Source organism: Chelonoidis abingdonii, chromosome 24, assembly GCF_003597395.2.
Source record: "Chelonoidis abingdonii isolate Lonesome George chromosome 24, CheloAbing_2.0, whole genome shotgun sequence".
In the NCBI taxonomy this organism is placed as follows: Eukaryota; Metazoa; Chordata; order Testudines; family Testudinidae; genus Chelonoidis; species Chelonoidis abingdonii.
Genome location: NC_133792.1, coordinates 4,699,020 through 4,715,713, shown reverse-complemented (window position 1 = coordinate 4,715,713; position 16,694 = coordinate 4,699,020). Strand labels below are relative to the sequence as shown.

The 16,694-nt window shown below is 56.0% G+C and overlaps 3 protein-coding genes across 11 annotated transcripts in view; 2 read left to right on the top strand and 1 right to left on the bottom strand.

Annotated features, from left to right (window-relative positions):
- The window catches only part of LOC116820418 (uncharacterized), a 51,814-nt gene extending 49,203 nt beyond the window's left edge, over window positions 1-2,611 (top strand). The window contains exons 17-18 of the mRNA XM_032772872.2: window positions 550-639; window positions 2,213-2,611. Of these exons, the coding sequence (XP_032628763.2) occupies window positions 550-639; window positions 2,213-2,361 (239 nt within the window). The 3' untranslated portion in view covers window positions 2,362-2,611. The remainder of the gene's footprint in view (window positions 1-549; window positions 640-2,212) is intronic.
- A 2,491-nt stretch (window positions 2,612-5,102) lies between these two features.
- On the top strand, window positions 5,103-9,792 carry LRRC26 (leucine rich repeat containing 26). The gene is made up of 2 exons (XM_032772886.1): window positions 5,103-5,715; window positions 8,194-9,792. The coding sequence occupies exons 1-2, from the start codon at window positions 5,103-5,105 to the stop codon at window positions 8,424-8,426; spliced, it is 846 nt and encodes a 281-aa protein (XP_032628777.1). The 3' UTR covers window positions 8,427-9,792.
- A 3,531-nt stretch (window positions 9,793-13,323) lies between these two features.
- GRIN1 (glutamate ionotropic receptor NMDA type subunit 1) overlaps window positions 13,324-16,694 on the bottom strand; it is a 66,785-nt gene continuing 63,414 nt past the window's right edge. For 4 of the 9 annotated variants that reach the window (XM_032772874.2, XM_032772876.2, XM_032772875.2 and 1 more), the window contains one exon: window positions 13,324-15,572. In XM_032772874.2, coding sequence (XP_032628765.2) covers window positions 15,504-15,572 — 69 coding nt within the window. In that variant the 3' untranslated portion in view covers window positions 13,324-15,503. The remainder of the gene's footprint in view (window positions 15,573-16,694) is intronic. The other 5 variants (XR_004372614.2, XR_004372616.2, XR_004372615.2 and 2 more) reach the window with 3 other exon arrangements.

The window sequence follows — 16,694 nt, the reverse complement described above, 5'->3', positions numbered from 1 at the left end:
CTAGCTTGCTTGCTAGCATATATATACCTACCCCTGGAAATTTCCACTACCTCCGTCTGACGAAGTGGGTATTCACCCACGAAAACTCACGCTCCAAAACTTCTGTTAGTCTATAAGGTGCCACAGGATTCTCTGCTGCTTTTACAGATCCAGACTAACACGGCTACCCCTCTGATACTCCCCACAATCTGTCATGATTTTTCATACTTGCTGTCTGGCCACCCTAGGTGGAGGTGATGCCCTTGCAGGCTGCCAAGGGATTGCAAGGACTCGGGACTAAAGTTACACTCGTGCACACACAATCGTGTGCACACCATCCCATCCCACCCCTGTTGCAGGGGGAAACAGGCAGTGGATACCAAACCCCACACCTGGACAGGAAACAGGCCGAGGGAATGGGCAGCGCTGCAGAGGGCTGGCTCTTGCTGTCTGTCGCGTCTAGTTTGACTGTAAGGTTTCAGGGCAGTGCTGGGGCGTTCGTCACACAGGGTCTGGTGGGGGGGTTGTCTCTCTGGGGAGAGGATAACAGCCACTCATGTCTCTTTGCAGTGTGTGGTGTCCCTGTGCAGAGCTGCATTGACTACTGTCGCCACACAACGACCTGGAGCAACTGCTCCCTCTGCCTGCCCCTCTGCTCTGGTGAGTCCTCATCGCCCGTGGCCTAGCTGGGTGCTTTTGTGCCTCGGGTTGGAGCAGATGCTGAGCAGCACAGCTTCTCCTAGCACTGAGGGCAGGGCTGTGCCTCCAGCCCTAGCATGGCAGGGGGAAGCAGGAGAAGCCTCCCGGCTCAATTTTCTTCTGGCTTCGTCAGGCTTTGAGATGCTAGAGTCACCCTGGTGGATTCTCCTGTCTCCCACACCTGGAACGCTCACAGTGTTCCTGCTTTGCCTTTGGCTGACCTGACAACTGGTGCAAAAAGCCCTGATGCAAATCCCCCCCATGGAGACACAGCCCCAGAATGCAGCCAGGGAAGGGGCAGCCAGCCTGCAGGGTCCCTGGGGGTAGTAGGTTGCGGCCTATGGGTCTTTGAGACCTTGGCAAGCAAGGGGTGCCTGGCTTGTCCCCTCCTGCGCTCTCTGGGGGTGACACTACTTATGGCCACATCTGGATGAGGGAAGGAGCAGGTCGTTAGAAGCATGTTAGCTAGCGTGATTTAGTGAATGGAGTCTAGATACTAGTGTAGACAGGGTGCAGCACCTTTCAAACCTAGCTAGCTGGTCACAGTCAGCCCAGGATGCGGGTAGGGCCCTCTTCTATGGCTCAGGGGCTGGCAGATTTGCTAAATGCTCCACCTCCCCAAGCAGGATGGGAGACAGGGAGACCTGCTCCAGCTGCGCGGCCTCCTTGCTTAAAGCCCGTTGGCCCATGGCAGCCCATCTGTCAAAGTCAGGAGGCTTCAAGGTTTCTTCCAAATGTGGCTCCACCCAGCCTGGGAGCAGCAGGTCCTGGCCACAGGGACCCATGGTTATTCAGTGTCACACTGCGCCAGAGTCTGTCCCCCATGCTCCTTGGGAATGGGCAAATGGGTAGAGGCCCAGGAGCAGCACCTTGCTATCCAGAGAGGCGATCCAGGAGGGGAGATCAAAGCAGTAGCCAATGCAGATTGTTGTCTCCAGTGCTTCAGGGACTTGCACCCAATCCTGAACCTCCTGACTCCAGGGCCTGGATTCTGGGTCTCCGGCAGTGCCTGTGAGCATACAGGGGCCACACAGCCACCAGCTCTCCCCAGGCATCGGCCCTGCTAGCCAGCACAAGTCGGCCATGATGGCGGTGGGAGCTAGGGCTACCCGTGGCAGGACAGTAGAGCAGGCCCCAGCATATCTACACCCAAGTCTTCTCCAGGGACAGGGACTCCTCTGGGCCTGTTGTGCTGGACATTCCAGCAGCAAGCACATGGCAGCAGCAGCCAGTGGTAGGAATAGGCTGTGCCCAGTCCCTGGCTAGGACGTGTTCACTGGGTTCTGGGCTGCACACGATGGCTTTGGAACTCCCAGGGCAGCTGCCTGGTGTCACAGGCACCTTTGCATTTCCAGCTGTTGGAGGCTGTTGTCTGGAGCAGCAGTTGTCTCCTGGTCTCCTGGACCCTGGAAGGGGCGTCTGGAGCCCAGCTGCCCCAATGCCTGTCCTGCTCTGTCCTGCAGGGAGGTTTGGAGCACTTCCAATCTGGGAGCAGCTCCTATCATGCCAGGTAGCATCTGCTCTTTTCTTCCAGACTTCAGCCTGGGCGTCCTGGACCCTGAGGAGCTGGCCGTGGTATCCATGGTGCAGTTCAAAGTGTCGCAGTCCCTCAACCTCACCTCGGAGGACGAGCGTGATCAAATGAATGCATCTAAAATCATCTACCACAGCGAACTCCCCTGAGCAATCGGTGCCTCAGGGAATGCTGGGAAAGGGCAGAGCAGTGACGGCTGCCCAGTGCTCATCTTGCAAAGGTTCCCCGGTTATTCCCCTTCCCATTCGATTCTGTGCTACCGTTTTGCTGTAAACGTGCTGGGGGAAGGGGCTCAATGTAATGTTCCCAACCATCCCATTACTGTGAGCTGAGTGGGGCGGGGCCAGCAACTCGCAGCTGCATGAACTAGGAGCCCACTCCCAGCTGAGCCGATCCAGGGCCCTGGGGAGCAGTATCCATAGAGAGCTCTTCGCCGGACTCAGAATCAGCCCTGACTCACTAGTGAGACATTAAAGGGACAGACTAGGAGCAATCCAGGGAGACAGTTACCATGCACCAGCCTGGCAGGGGCCCCTCGCCTCACCCAGGTGCACCAGCTGCAGACGCAGTGGTCCCAGCCCAGCCTTCTGTCAGCTCCAATGAGCACCCAGCCCTAGGAGCCAGGATGTGGGGAAGAGCAGGGTGGGAAGTGTCACAGAGTCCCCAGGCGATGCTCTGGAACTGCTCCCCACCAAGCCAGTCAGGACTTTGGGGAGCCTCCTCTCCCTTGGAGTCGACTGTCTCCAGGGTAAGAAGCTCACACGTCTTCACCTCCTGCGTCTCTCCTTGGAGCATTCAGCATCTTCTGCTCCTCCATGCACTTCCCACAGTGAGTCCGTCCAGCAGGGTCCTGGGGAAGCCACAGGGTCCTGTACCCCCACTTCGCAGTCAGACGTGACTCTCAGCCAGCCAGTAAAGCAGAAGGTTAATTTGGACGACAGGAACACAGTCCAAGACAGGTCTTACAGGTACAGACAGCAGGACCCCCTTTAGTTAGGTCCATCTGGGGCCCCCAGGGAGGCCACAGCCCCGTTGGGAAGCCCAAGCCCCATCAGGATGTCCCTCTCCCTTTCCAGCCAGCTTCCAAAACTGAAAAGCCCCCTCCAGCTCCTCCTTCTCTGGCCTTTGTCTCTTTCTCAGGCCAGAAGGTCACCTGGTCTCTTTGTTCTCTCACACCTTTAGCATCCCTCTGCAGGGAGGAAGGGCCGGGCCATTAGTTGCCACGGAGACAGAGGGTCGGCCAGAAACTGAGGCACCAACACAGTATTCAGAGGATACATTAAAAACAGCCCCATTTCATCACAGGGGGCACCTCAGCACTTGAGGTGAGGGGCAGGAGATGCTGCACCAAGGGGCTAATCGAACTTTTCTGCTAGATTCAAAAGAATTTCAGACCAAGAAAGTGCCAGTTTCAGGATGCTGCCCCAGACCTTGGCTGGCACATGTACACTGCTGAGCACCAAGCTTCTCCCCTCCCGTCCCGGATCTCTCCAGGCAGGGCTGAGAGCCCTGTCCTGAGACTGAGCAGCGGCCCTGCTGGAGGGCTGGGGGGCTCCCAGAAGGAGGGCAAGGCAGAAGGGCCTGAGTGCATAACAAGAGTTAAGCACTAAGTCTGGGTTTGGCACCACTGCAACGCACAAAACTCCTGCTGAAACTCTGCAGGTGCCTAACCCCCCTTGGCGCCTGTGTCTGTGAAGGTCTCACACCCTTGCACCGATGTGTCTCCTCTGCAAACAGGGAGCAGCTGGTGCCTATCTCCCACTGGAGCGAGTCTCAAACCAGGGCCCAGGAGCACTCGGCTGGGGGCCCCATCTGGCAGGCAGGAGGACTGGCCTTGCAGCTTTGAGCCCTGGGGACAGGGTACTCCCCTGGGGTGTGGGAGACCCACTCTGCCTAATGGGGAGAGGGGGAATTGATCAGGGGCCTGGCCCCTCTCTGGGAAGTGCATTAGCCACTGGGCTCTGGCCTAGTGCCGTGTGGGGCTCCCTCAGTCTCTCCTGGTGCAGCTGTGGCACGTGGACAATTAATGAACCAGTCATGGAGCAGGGGGACTGGATCCTGGCTCTCCCGTGAGACGGGTGTATGCTCTGACCACTAGTCTACAGAGCCATTCTCAGGCTCACAGCCTCTTTCTGGCACAAGCGACTGAGAGAGTGAGAGCGCCAGCGAGGGCACAAGCCGGGGGGGGTGGGGTGGTGGGTGACTGTGCAGTCTGCTGGTTAGAGCACTCACCCAGGAGGTGAGGGACCCAGTGCCCCAGCTCCAGGCTCCTAGATCAGAGCTGCCAAGGGAAGAGGGGCCAGGAGTGGTGGAGGGGCCAGGCCCGGTGGCCGAGGCGAGCAGTGAGAGCTGGGGTAAGCAGTGCAGCCCGAGCCCTGTGAGAGGCCTGAGTATGGGCTGGGTGCAGGGGATCTGGCCAGTTCCCCAAGGGTGTGGCCTTAAGGTTATTGTGTATGGCACTGCTGCACAACCTGGCCTGGAGCAGTCTCCTGTGGGGTGGGGGAGGGGGACCCTGGCTCTGCATCTTGGCAGGAGTGTCTGCTCTGTGAAAATATTTGCTAAGAAAGTGCAGCTCCGCCCTGAAGAAAGCACAGCTGGGGAGAGCCGCTGGCCTTTGAGCAGCCAGGTTATGTTTGCAGAGCGCAGGTGAGGCTGCGCTCTGCAGTGGGAGGAAAGTGCCCGAAGAACTGCAGGGTGTCCGAGACCTGTGCAAGGCACCGTGTGCCCCCAGCCTGGCTCCCGCCCTACCGGCTGCTCCCGCCCCACAGAGCCAACCTGTGAGGGCTGCTGAGCTGGACCAGGAAGGCTGGGTGTGTCAGGCACGGCAAGCGCCAGGAGAACTGGAGGACTAGGGGGAATGGGAGCTGAGTGGTTCTCTTGGCAGCTAAGCATGGCTGGCTGGAGCAGCCTGGCCACTCTCCTGGCCTTTCTCCTCCTGTGCCCACTGCCCTCCCCCGGCTGCCCTGTCGTCTGCAGATGCTCCTCTGGGGAAGTGGACTGCAGTTACCGAGCCTTGCGCGTTGTGCCTGAAAACCTGCCCACCAACGCCAGTGCCGTGTGGCTGGGCTACAACCACATTGCCGTCCTCAAGGCTCGCACCTTTCGCTCGCTGCACGTGCTGCAGAACCTCAGCCTGCGCAGCAATGTCCTGGTGAGCATCCACAGCCAGGCCTTGGCAGGGCTCGAGGTGCTGCGGGAGCTGGACCTGAGCAACAACTACCTCACAGTGCTCACAGCCGAGACCTTCCTGCCTCTCTCAGGCTTAGTGACTCTCAACGTGGGGGCCAACAAGCTTGGCCAGCTGCCCCCGGAGGTGCTGAAAGCACTGCCCTGCTTGCAGGAGCTCTTTCTGCACAGCAATGCCCTGAGGTCCCTGCATGCCAACGTCTTTCTGAACCTGCCTGCCTTGCGCTCACTCACGCTGCAGGGCAACCCGTGGGCATGCACCTGTGAAATCCAGCCTTTCTTCCTCTGGATCATGGGCAACAGGGACAAAATCCAAGGTAAGAATGGAGGGGTGGCACAACAGCATGGAGGGCAGAGCGCAGGCCTAGGGCCGGGCAGGAATTTTTCAATGAAACCTTTTCTTCATTGGACAATCCGGCTTCCTTTTCACTGAACCCTCTTGATTCTGACAGAACATTCTCAGAGGCCGGGCCCAGACCCACCACTCCTGTATCTTAGGGGAGGGCCCTGGCCACTGGGCCATACAATTGGTCTCTCTCAATCTCTCCTGTTTGAAGTTGTTCCACTTTGTAGAAATAATTCAATGGTCATTGGGCCAGAGCGAACATGTGCTATGAATTTGTAGCCCGGTGGGGGAGCCACGCTGACGTCCTTGCCCCAAGTCAGGCAGAGCCCAGCCACTGGCCTATTTCAGGGTCTCCGGTTGTACAAGGTCTCATTTCCCTTCTGCTGCAGAGTTCTCAATTTTCAGCCAGCCCCACTCAGCTCCCTTGCTCCCAGGGCTGGCCAGGCTGGGAGAAGGGAGCCTCGAGTGAATCTCATGCACTGACGGCAGCAGATTTATTCCATCCTCTTGGCCAGAGGCAGGGTCCGTGGACCTGTGGCTTCCCTAGGAGTCCCCTCCCCTTGAAGCAGGCGGGTTTGGGTTGCAGCAGGGGATGTGGCTGCATGGTTCCACCACAATGCTGGTCACATACGAATCCCTTGGGTGACAGCCCCGCTCTGAACAAAGCCTCCAGGGCCTGGTATTAGGCATCCCCTGCAATCTCCTGCTCTGCAGGGGCAGTGACAACTCACCGGCAGCAGGGCTGGGCCGGCAGGACACAGTGAGCAGGGAGTGAGGGCCAGGGCCTGACCCCCATTGTGGCCCCAGCCTTCTCACTGATGTCACTGGAGAAGCCTGAGCGAGGCCACAAGGAGTCAGCCCATGTGCCGCAGAGCCTGGGTTAAAGGGGAATCAAGGACAATCTACTGTCTAGGGATTGGTCCTGCTTTGAGCAGGGAGTTGGACTAGATACCTCCTGAGGTCCCTTCCAACCCTGAGATTCTATGATTCTATGACAGTGGGGCTGAGGAAAGGGCGCTCCAGATGGGCAGAGCCCTCTGGCTTCTGGTTTGGATAGGCCCTCCTGCCATGGGCGCCAAGGGGCATCCCAGGGCCCCCAGCTCAGGACAGGGAGTTTGGGAATGGTGAGGGGCCAGCCCCTCGCTGGGAGCAGTGTCAGTGCCAGGGAGCCTCCAGCTGTGGGACACCATCAGAGCTGCCCTGTGCTCCATCCCTTCCTTTCCTGGGCCCTGTGCTCTGCTCTGAATGTCTCCCAGCCTACAGTGGCTCCCCTTGGCCCTGCACAGCCCCTGTGTGCTCAGGGTCGCAGGGGCCAGATGCAGCACTTGGCTGGGGTTCTCCATCCAGGCAGCAGGGTGCCCCTGCGTTTTCTCTCTGACTGGGCCTGGCTGGGGTAACGAGCGCCAGCTGGTGCCAGGCCTTTTGCCAGGCCTCTGTGATTTGAACCCTTACAGGGAGTTTCAGGTTAGTGCCTCTCTGTCCTCCAGTCCACTAAGAAGAGGAGAGGCCAGTGCAGCCGGGGCTGGGAGGACGGGAGGCTGTTTATGGAGGTGCCCCAGGGCCCCATGGTGGGCACCAGAAAGTGCCGTGTTGAGAGCGGCACTATCTTGTGGGTGGGTGGCACTGCCTCCTGCAGGCGGAGAACCCCCCTGGCTGATGGCGACACCCTTCCCGCTGCAGTGCAGGAGCAGGAGGAGCACATCTGTCCCTACAGCCCCCTCCCAGCTGAGGGGTGGCACCGGCCTGTATGGGCATCATAACCTCAGCCCTGGGAGAGGGGCTGCCCCAGGCCCTGCCCCCACAACTCCGTGGGCGTCGTACCCCCAGCCCTGAGAGAGCGGCTGCCCCAGACCCTGCTCCAGTTCCTCAGCCTTCGAGCCAGTTCAGCCTCTCCCATCAGCCCCCCGACTTACTTCCTCGTGTGTATCACCATGGACACCGACTTGCTCCCGGTGCCGTCATGTTGAGGCGGGAGCCCTGGGCCTGCACCCTGGCTGGGTGGGATGTTTCCATGACACTGCGTTGGGCTGACAGAATTAACCCCAGTTCTGCACAGCACATTTCACCTGGTGCCTGTGGCACTACAAGAAGACCGAGGGGGAAGGGGAAATTGCTCCTGGCCACTTAGGCCGTGCTCCTCCTGAGTGCTGCCATCCTGCCCCACCGCAGGGCTGCCGTCATGGCCCACAGCCTGCCCCATCCTCCCAATGCTGCATTGTCCTGCATGACCTTGCCCAGCACCAGCACACCCAGCCGGCCTGCAGGTCTTCCCCGTGGCTGCTGGCCCACCCTGCCTAGCACTGCCCTGCCCAGCCTCCCTCCCTGGCGCTGCCCTTCCTTTCGCTGCCCTCCTCCAGCCCAGGCAGGAGCCCAAGCCAGCTCCCATGTGCTGCTGCCAGGTTGGGAACCATGACCCGGCCTGACCTTTGTGTCTATCTTTCTCTGGCAGAGGAGAATTTGATCCTGTGCAGATTCCCAGAGCAACTCAACCAGTATCCCCTCCTGGCCATTGGCAATGAGTCCTTCAGCCACTGCCAGGAGAGCTTGCTGCACCCCCGGGACTACGTCTTCTTCCTGCTCATCGGCCCAGCCTCCTTCCTGGCCAGCATCCTCATCTGCCTCCTCCTTGGCTCTCTGGCCATAGCTTATAATCACCTCCTGAACGAACTTTGCTTTTGGTGAGGAGCCCACCCACATGGGAGTGCCATGGCTGCAGTAGCTCTGGGTGGGCCAGCCAGGGGACGAGGTACTGTCTGTGTCCCAGGGCTGGCAAGCATTGTCGTGGGCCCGGGAAGAGAATTGTGTTACCTTCCCCTGCTGCGGGGCCTTTCCTTCTCCCCCAGGGGACCGTGAGCCCCACTCACATTCCTTGGAGCTGCAGCAATGAACCAAGGGGGAAATCCCCAACGTTTCTGCAAGACTTCCCTGAACATCCATCTGCACTGGCTGGTGAGTGCTGGCTCCATCTCCGAGCCCTCCAGCTCTTTCCAAGAGCCTGCCAGTGAGGTGCCAATTGTTCTGATATGGAATGAGAGCCAATAGCTCTGGACTAAGACCTCCACATCATCTTCCACACTTGCCCCTGACCAGCAGCAGATGGGAACTACTCCTCCCTGGCCTGGTTCATGCCAGCACCTCAAAGGTGAAAGGCCCCTCTCTGCTTCCTAATTTGCCTCAAAGGCACCTAGAGGGGCGACCCTCCATTACCAGGGTTTCAGTGTTAGCTGAAGGGTGTAACTGTCTGGCCTGCCCAGCCCAGTGCCCCAGTATGAACGTGACAGCCAGGGGCTGAGTGCAGTCCCCGCACCAATTCACAGGGTTAACACAATTGGGATGGCATGCTAGGAAACCTGGTGCCTGCTGCAGTAGGGTGAGCTGAGAATTGCCTTTAGGTTTGCTGTGTTCTCAATCTTAACTGCACTGGTGGTTGGGTAGCTGCCACAGTGTGCTCAGAGGAACGGTCAGGGTGTGAATGCTGCTACTACCCTGAAGAAATAGGAGCCATTTGCTCTGGTTCCTCATGTGTTTAGACCAGAGCATGGACAAATCAACCCAGAGGCACGCACCTTTCCACCCAGGGAATGGAGGCGGATGTTCTGGATGAAAGAGTCATGAGTAGAGAGCTGGAGCTGGGCAAACACTGAACAATGGTCTGGACCTACCTGTGTGAATGTCAACACTAGCTGGCTCTGGCCATGCTCACTTCCTTTTTGTATTCATGTCCCACTGATGTTCCAGCAAACATGTCCCCAGACAGGAGAGCTCACAGGAATGGTACATTTTAGAGAATATTTGTGGCAAGTGAATTTTTGAACTTGAAACCGTACGTGTGTGCTCTGGAAACCTGAACTGGGACCTGGCTCAACAATCGGGAGCAGAACTATTCCTTGTGCCCTCTGTGTTGAGAGCTCAGATTGCAGACCTGGACAATGAGTGCTCACTGTGACCTACCGGCAGAGATTGGCCGTCAAGAGAGCTGCACTGGATACTGGGAACTGCATTCTGGCTTCAGAGGAAGCATCACCAAATCGATTACTCCTAGCTCCAGCTCTTCCTGCATGGCCAATGCTCCCAGAGCCAAAGCTAACCCCCAAGTCCGGGTTACCCACCCTACCAGTGGGGAATGACAGTAGTCTTGTCGGGCCTGAGAGCCACTCAATAGCACAATGGAATCCAACACACGTGGAAAATGTTTTCCTTTTCCATTACACACACACACACACACACACACACACACTCTCTCTCTCTCTCTCTCTCTCGTGTGCACCCCATGGGCTAGTCCCAGTAAAACACTGGGTGTTCAAGGGAAGCCTGTTCTCCCCTTCCTGCAGCACCACGTATGCAGTGCTGGGAACACATGCAGTGATCTTAGGTGCTAAGGAGTAGTACTGTGTTATCTGACAGCAAACCCTTCACATGTGCTCCCTACCCAGTGTTCCCCCTCACCCACCATCCCCTTATGGCCCTTGAACCTCCATCTCCCCGGGCCTCCTTCCCTGCTGGCCTGTCCTCACTCACTGCTCCTGTGGGGTTGGGTTGCCCAGTCCCAGGTACAGGCTGGGGACCCAGCACTGCTGCACCCACTAAGCACAGCCTGGTTTCAGCCTCCCCATGTGCCCACAGAAAGTCGTCACTTTGGCCCCTCTCTACATAGAGTCAGGTGGAGCAGGAATGTGCCTGAGCCCTGCCTGGCAGCCTCCTGGTGCCTTGGGCAGTTTTCAGCTGCCACTGCTTCCCTCTGATCACCCATCCCATCAGTTACATAATCTATGGGGCTGAGACACACCCAACCCTCCTCCTCTGGGCTCCTCTGGGTCTTGCACTGGGGGCCAGTCACTCCTAACAAACGGGGCCGGGGGTCTCTTTTCAGTACAGGGGTCTGATTTTAAGGATGCAGGGATCTGCGCTTAAATCCATCCTGACACACTGTGGCTTCCTCTCCAGTCGGGCGCAGGGTCAAGGGAGTGGGTGAGCCCTTTGCTGGGAATGCCTGGAGTTGATCCTTTCTACTTATGACATTTTCTGGGCATCGTTTTAAGGGGAAATATTGTCTCAGCCTCATGCTGCCTTATTGCTTTGTTATTATTTTTTCCATCTCAGTAACAGGAGGAGTCAAGAGGTTGTTTTACGTCTGTATTTGGCACCGGTGCAACTGCTGCTGGACTCCTGTGTCCTGTTCTGGTGCTCACGATTCAAGGACAGTGATAAATTGGAGAGGGGTCAGAGAAGACCCTCGAGAATGATTAATGGAGTAGAAAACCTGCCTCATAGTGGTGGGCTCAAAGAGATAATTCTAGTCTGCTTAACAAAGAGAAGGCTAAGGGGTCCCAGGCTGGGAATATCTACATGGGGAACAAAGAATTAATAATGGGTGCTTCAAGTAGCAAAGAAAGGGCTAAGATGAGCCAGTGGGTAGAAGGTGCAGCTGGACAGATTCCGAATGGAAATCAGGGGAGGGGTAATGAACCATTGGAACAACTTACCAAGGGTCATAGTGGATTCTCCATAACTTGATTTTAAAATCAAGATTGGATGTTTTTCTAAAACTATGCTGTCAGTCAATAGGACCTATTCTGGGGCAGTTCTCTGGCCCAGAGGAGGTCAGACTAGATGATCACAATGGTCCCTGCCATCCTGGGAATCTAAGAATCTGCACCCACCCATCTTAATCTGGGAATCCCTAGTGCATTGTAGCCTAGTCCTCGCATGCGCCAGAATAATCTCCTTGTCTCTGTCAGACAGCTTGTGATGCCTCCTAGTCCAGCTCCGGAGCTGCATGAGCACAAGAGAGGGGCTACTGACAGGCAGAGGGAGGCATTTTAATGGGTTAGCAAAAACAGTAACGACATCTCGGGCTGAGGGCATCAGCCCCTGCTTCCTAAAAGGTGCATGACCCTGGGGTTCTGCTGGTAACAGTCTGCATCTGCCCAGCAGCGGCCTTGCACTCCCAGGAAGACCTCGCCACCCCCTTCCATTGCTTTGTTGCTTCCAAGCCTAACCATTGTAATATGCTCTCCCTGGCACTGACCAAGCACGACCTGGAAGCTCTGGCTGCAGCCTGCATACCACTGGAGCAGACTGAGCAGAACCCATGAAAAGTGCTCTGTATGCTACTCCCCTTACCTATCCAATCCAGACTCCAGTTCCACGGCCTGCTTCTCCTCCACAAAGCCCTGGATGGATCGGGGTCTGGCTACCCCAGGGTGCTGACCTTGATGAAGTCCCAGGCATTCCTGGAATGAATCAGGTACTGAGCTTCCTTAATAAGGGTCAGAACCAGCTTCCACTGGAGATCAGGCTGAGGCTTGTGGCCATAAAAGACTCCTCTTCCTATGGACTCCTCTGCAACCCGATTTTAGAAGGCAGGTGCTGAAAGGCGGAGGGCAGCATCCGTGTGTGGCTGTAGCCAGTATATAACGGTATCAGCAAAGAGCACCCAGACACTACAGCAAAGAGGGTGTAAAATGCACTTCTAATAGTAAATAAAAAGTGACATCTCTGTATATAACCCAGGGCAATTGTGACTTCAGTCATGCAGTAAGTGCCGTTCACTGGAACAGTGCAGGGCTCAGCATACAGCCCCCCAGCAATGATTCCACTGCGTCGAGAGCAAAGTTCTCTAACTCCTCCATTTATTTTAGACACATTGGAAGAGCAGGAACCAGGTTCTGCCCTCGGTACCAGCTGTACAGAGTCACCGCAGCCAAAGCAGAACTTGACCCCCAGGGGCGGAGCTTCAGCTGGTGGCAATTAGCACAGCACCACTGATGTCAGGGGAGTCCTGGAGCCAGGGCACGACATCAATTTACACCAGCTGAGGATCTGCCCCGCTGGGTTGAAAATCTGTCAGACGCCCTAGGACTCTGTAAACCTGCTGCCATGGTGAGATTCACCCCAGTACCGACACCTAGGGACCCAGCCCTCAGCCTGCGGGTCACCTGCATGCAGTGATGGGGGGTGGAGGATCTTTTTGTGACTGCTGTTTAAGGTAGTCCTGTTCAAGAGAGCTCCCCTGAGCTGCAAGCAGCAGCCCTGGCGCTCGAAGAGCTGCTTGTCTATCTAGCAATCATGCTCATTTTCAGGCATGTAACAGGTTACCTATTACGCTAATGAACAAAAAGGCAGCTTGACCTGGTTCTTAGCATGCTATTCACTTGGCTAGCAGGGCTCCCAGAAGCCTGGAAGGGAACAGGCTTGGCCTGCAGCTGTATTTAGCTGCTCTCAGAATGTGTCTAGCTCAGCCAGTTTTCAGGCCGCGTGTTCCAGCAGCTCATCTATTCAGCACGTCTTCACATGCTGTCTAGAGCGATGGCCATGCACAGATCAGCTCCGGGAGCAGTCTGGTTTGGGATCTCCTGGTGTGTGGGCCCATGTTCACGCTCTCGCCGGGTCCCTCCTGGAGCTGGTGCCCATTGCTGGCTCTGCCACGTGTTGCTCTGCTCCATCCCTTGCCTTTTGTTTTGTTATCTGTAAACTATCTGACAGTAACGCCAGGGGAGGCTCAGAGTTTGTGGCAGCCGCTGGGTTTGCTGGGTCGGTCCCCATTGAAAATGGCTACAAAAAGAAGGGAGGCACGAGGCAGTGGAATAAACCTCTTTATGGTCCAGTTTGGACTTTACCCAGCTCTGGCAAAGGGGTGTTTTAAGTTACATGACACCGAAGTATACATAGTGTGGGCCAAATTCTCAGCTGGTGTAAACTGGCCTCGCCTGACTGGAATCAATAGTGCCACTGCAGTCAACGGAGGTACGCTGATTTATGCCAGCTGAGGATCTGACCCACTGAGTCTGGAAATACTGTACAGTCCAATTCCTTCTGCAGTGGCCACCAGCCCTGGGGTTAAAGTATTGGAGGGGAAGGTAGCTGCTGCTACGGCACACCCTGGCACAGACCGGCCAGCGCACCCAGGTGGGGCTGCGTTGGAGTGTCACACTGCAGACAGGTTTGCTTTTAAAAAATGTATCTACATTCCACATGCAAGAGTTAAATATACCAACAGCTTTGCACACACACGACACACTGTACACGGGGTAGTGCCTGCCTGCTGTGCAGTTGCTAGAGAATTGACTAGACAGTGCAGTGGGGTTACAGGCCAGCACTGCTGGCCACGTTCATTCCCCGCTGCCTGACAGGAGACAACAGCGGCTGGAGATGTACGAGGCGGGATGAATCGGGCAGAGCATGGACAAGAACCTTGGGAATGGGCAAGTGTCCCTCCGAGTGCCCCCTCTTCTGCGGCTCGTCCGTTGAATGTGTGGTGGTGACTCGGTCACCATGATGGGTGGGCTGTGCCTAGGCGCTGACTGTAGAGATGCCAGTGGTGCCAGGCTGACTGCGAGCTCTTGTGGCGTGTTCAGAGGAGGCCTGGTGGTGGCACTAGTGAGCTCACTTTTCCAGTTCAATGTTGAGTGCAGGTCCAGTGGGTAAGGATCCTGCCAGTGTGTGTGTAGCACCGTATTCATGCCCAGGGCACACTGCTCACAACAGCCCTCATCAGTGGTGCTGGGAGGCCACACTGTGACACTAGAAGCACTTGAGGGCATTCAGCAGGAACGTCAGTCTAGCCCCTGTGAGGGGACGGGGCAGAAAGCCTTTGGCCGTTTGCTATGAAATACATTGCTGCGGCGTGAGCTATGGAGATGCTGGGGCAGCAAGGTGGATGGCAAAGACAAGGGATGGACCAAACTATCCAGAGCAGTGATCTCAGTGTGCGCCAGTGCCTGGTACCAACGCTGCTTTGCCTTATTACTAAATATGGCGCTGCTGGTCTGGACATCCATCTGCAGCGGTGCTCAGTGTGATCTGGCCCATACAAATGTCTTGTGTGCAGACGGCTTCAAGGGGAGCTCAAAACACACTGACAGGACCTCACCAAGCAGCCAGCAATGGTTCTCCGAGCCACCTCTGTCACAGCAGGGTGGAGTGGTGCCAGCAGTGGGGAGCTGAGGGAGGTGGTGCCAGTGTTACTCATATAGCAAATGGCCATGTAGAAACAGATGGCTAATGTGGATGCAGGGGAGGGGCTGGCTTGGTGCAGACAGGAGGGGTGGATGAATAGGGAGCTGTGGACTTTATCATCATCTGGAAATGGAGAGAGCTGGAGAAAAGGCTCTTCCCAACTGTAGCCAGAGGGAACATGTTTCATCAACGGACTGTGTGGCTGCACCTGCTCCATGAAATGACGACACCAGAACAGAGGCAGACGTGTGCCTTGTGTGCTGAGTTATGGACAGGAACCAGCAGCTCCAGTGCTACCAGACCATGTCACAGTCCTCCTGTGGCATGTGAAGTATGTGGCAGAGGCTATGATAGTCCATACACGCGCTTAGGAACAAACAAGATCTCAGCAAATTGTCCTCCACCTCCTGCAAAGGATGCAACATCCACTCCTTCCCTGCGTTTCCTGCTGCTGCTCTGTGAGACGGCCAGGTGCCGTGGGCTGTTCAGAGCCGTCTCCTCTTGCCTTAATTCCAACTCATCTGCAGCCAGTGGCAATACTGACTAAAACATAGCATGACACGGAAGTGATCATCTCTGTACAGTGCAGCTCCAGAATGGTCCCTAGTTCTGTAGTGCAATCTGGGGCATTATGTGTCAGCGGGACCAGGAAGGGCAGAAGAGAGACAATGAAGTCACTGCGTATGGATGAAGGATGCATCCCTCTTGACTCACCAGTAAGGACCCATCAGTGTCCCTTTGAAAGGAAGTCCTGGGCTGGGCCGTCTTAAACTAGGGACTGATGGCTCCTGCTGGAGGACGTCACACCACAGTGCTGACTGAGGGGTCGGAGAGGTTGAGCTGCCCGGTGATGTCAGTGGGATGATACTGCTGCAAAAGACAAATACACAGACAAGGAGAGCAAGATGTTAGGCAGCCCTGGCACTTGCCCGCCTGCCACAGCTCATTCAAATGTGTGTCCCTACAGGGCAGCACTCAGGGATGATGCAACGGCAGGAAAACTGTTGCAGTCTTAGTGTCAATTACAAATGCAATCAAAGCTTTTCCATAAGGTTGCTGCAGACAGTTCCCAAGCATCCCTACAGCTTGGCTTGGAGGAGGGTTCACTGGAGACAGTACAGTTTCTACAGAATATGGCAGCTTCTATAGCGCTCAGTGAACACTTCAGTTTCAGCTCCCATGAGGAACTGAGACCAAGAAACCCCGTGATCAATCTGAGCCAGCCCATTGGGCCAGTTATCATTGGGCTGCTTCATTTCACTCTTAGTTCAGGGCACGTGGCTTCCTTGTCCCAGTGTTTGCTTTTGACTTTCCCCTCAAGTGGGTAAAGAAATGTGCCCCCTGGGTTAGTTGTGATAAATTGTTGTTAATGTGAAAATGCCAACGTACGACATGCAGTAAAGATGTGGCCTGGAATTTGGTTCCTGCTTTTCCTACTGATTGAGTTTGGCAAAAGCTCATTTGGAAACACCTCCCCCATCCCTCACAGGAGGCAGAAATTGGTTTGAACTTCTAGTAACCAAAACTACTCCCTCCCTAAGAAAAGGCTTTTAAAACTAAACAGACTTCCTTTCTGCTGATAGGCTCCCTGCCTGAGCACCATAACCCCGAGCACTGTGCCCTCCAAACCCATCACCATGAGCTCAGGGAGAGGGTGCAACATCACCCAGAAGGAACAGGAGGGGTTTACAGATCCCAGACATGGCATGTCAGCCCCATCTCCTTGTCACGTTGGTAGAATAATACCCTCCTGCACAGCTAAGGCAATGCCCATTGAAGCCAAAGGAAGGAGATTCCAAAGGGCGATGAATCAGGCCCCTAAAGACGAACTTCCAACTTCCCTCCATTTGGGTCTTAATCTCTAGTTATAGACAAATCAATTCTCAGAGACAATCCTCTCCCTCCCCAGCCCTGCCCCTACTAACCACTTCCTTCTGGCCCTGCTGGAGCCCTGCTTCCAGAGCACAGAAACCCAGTGCAGGGTTTATATAC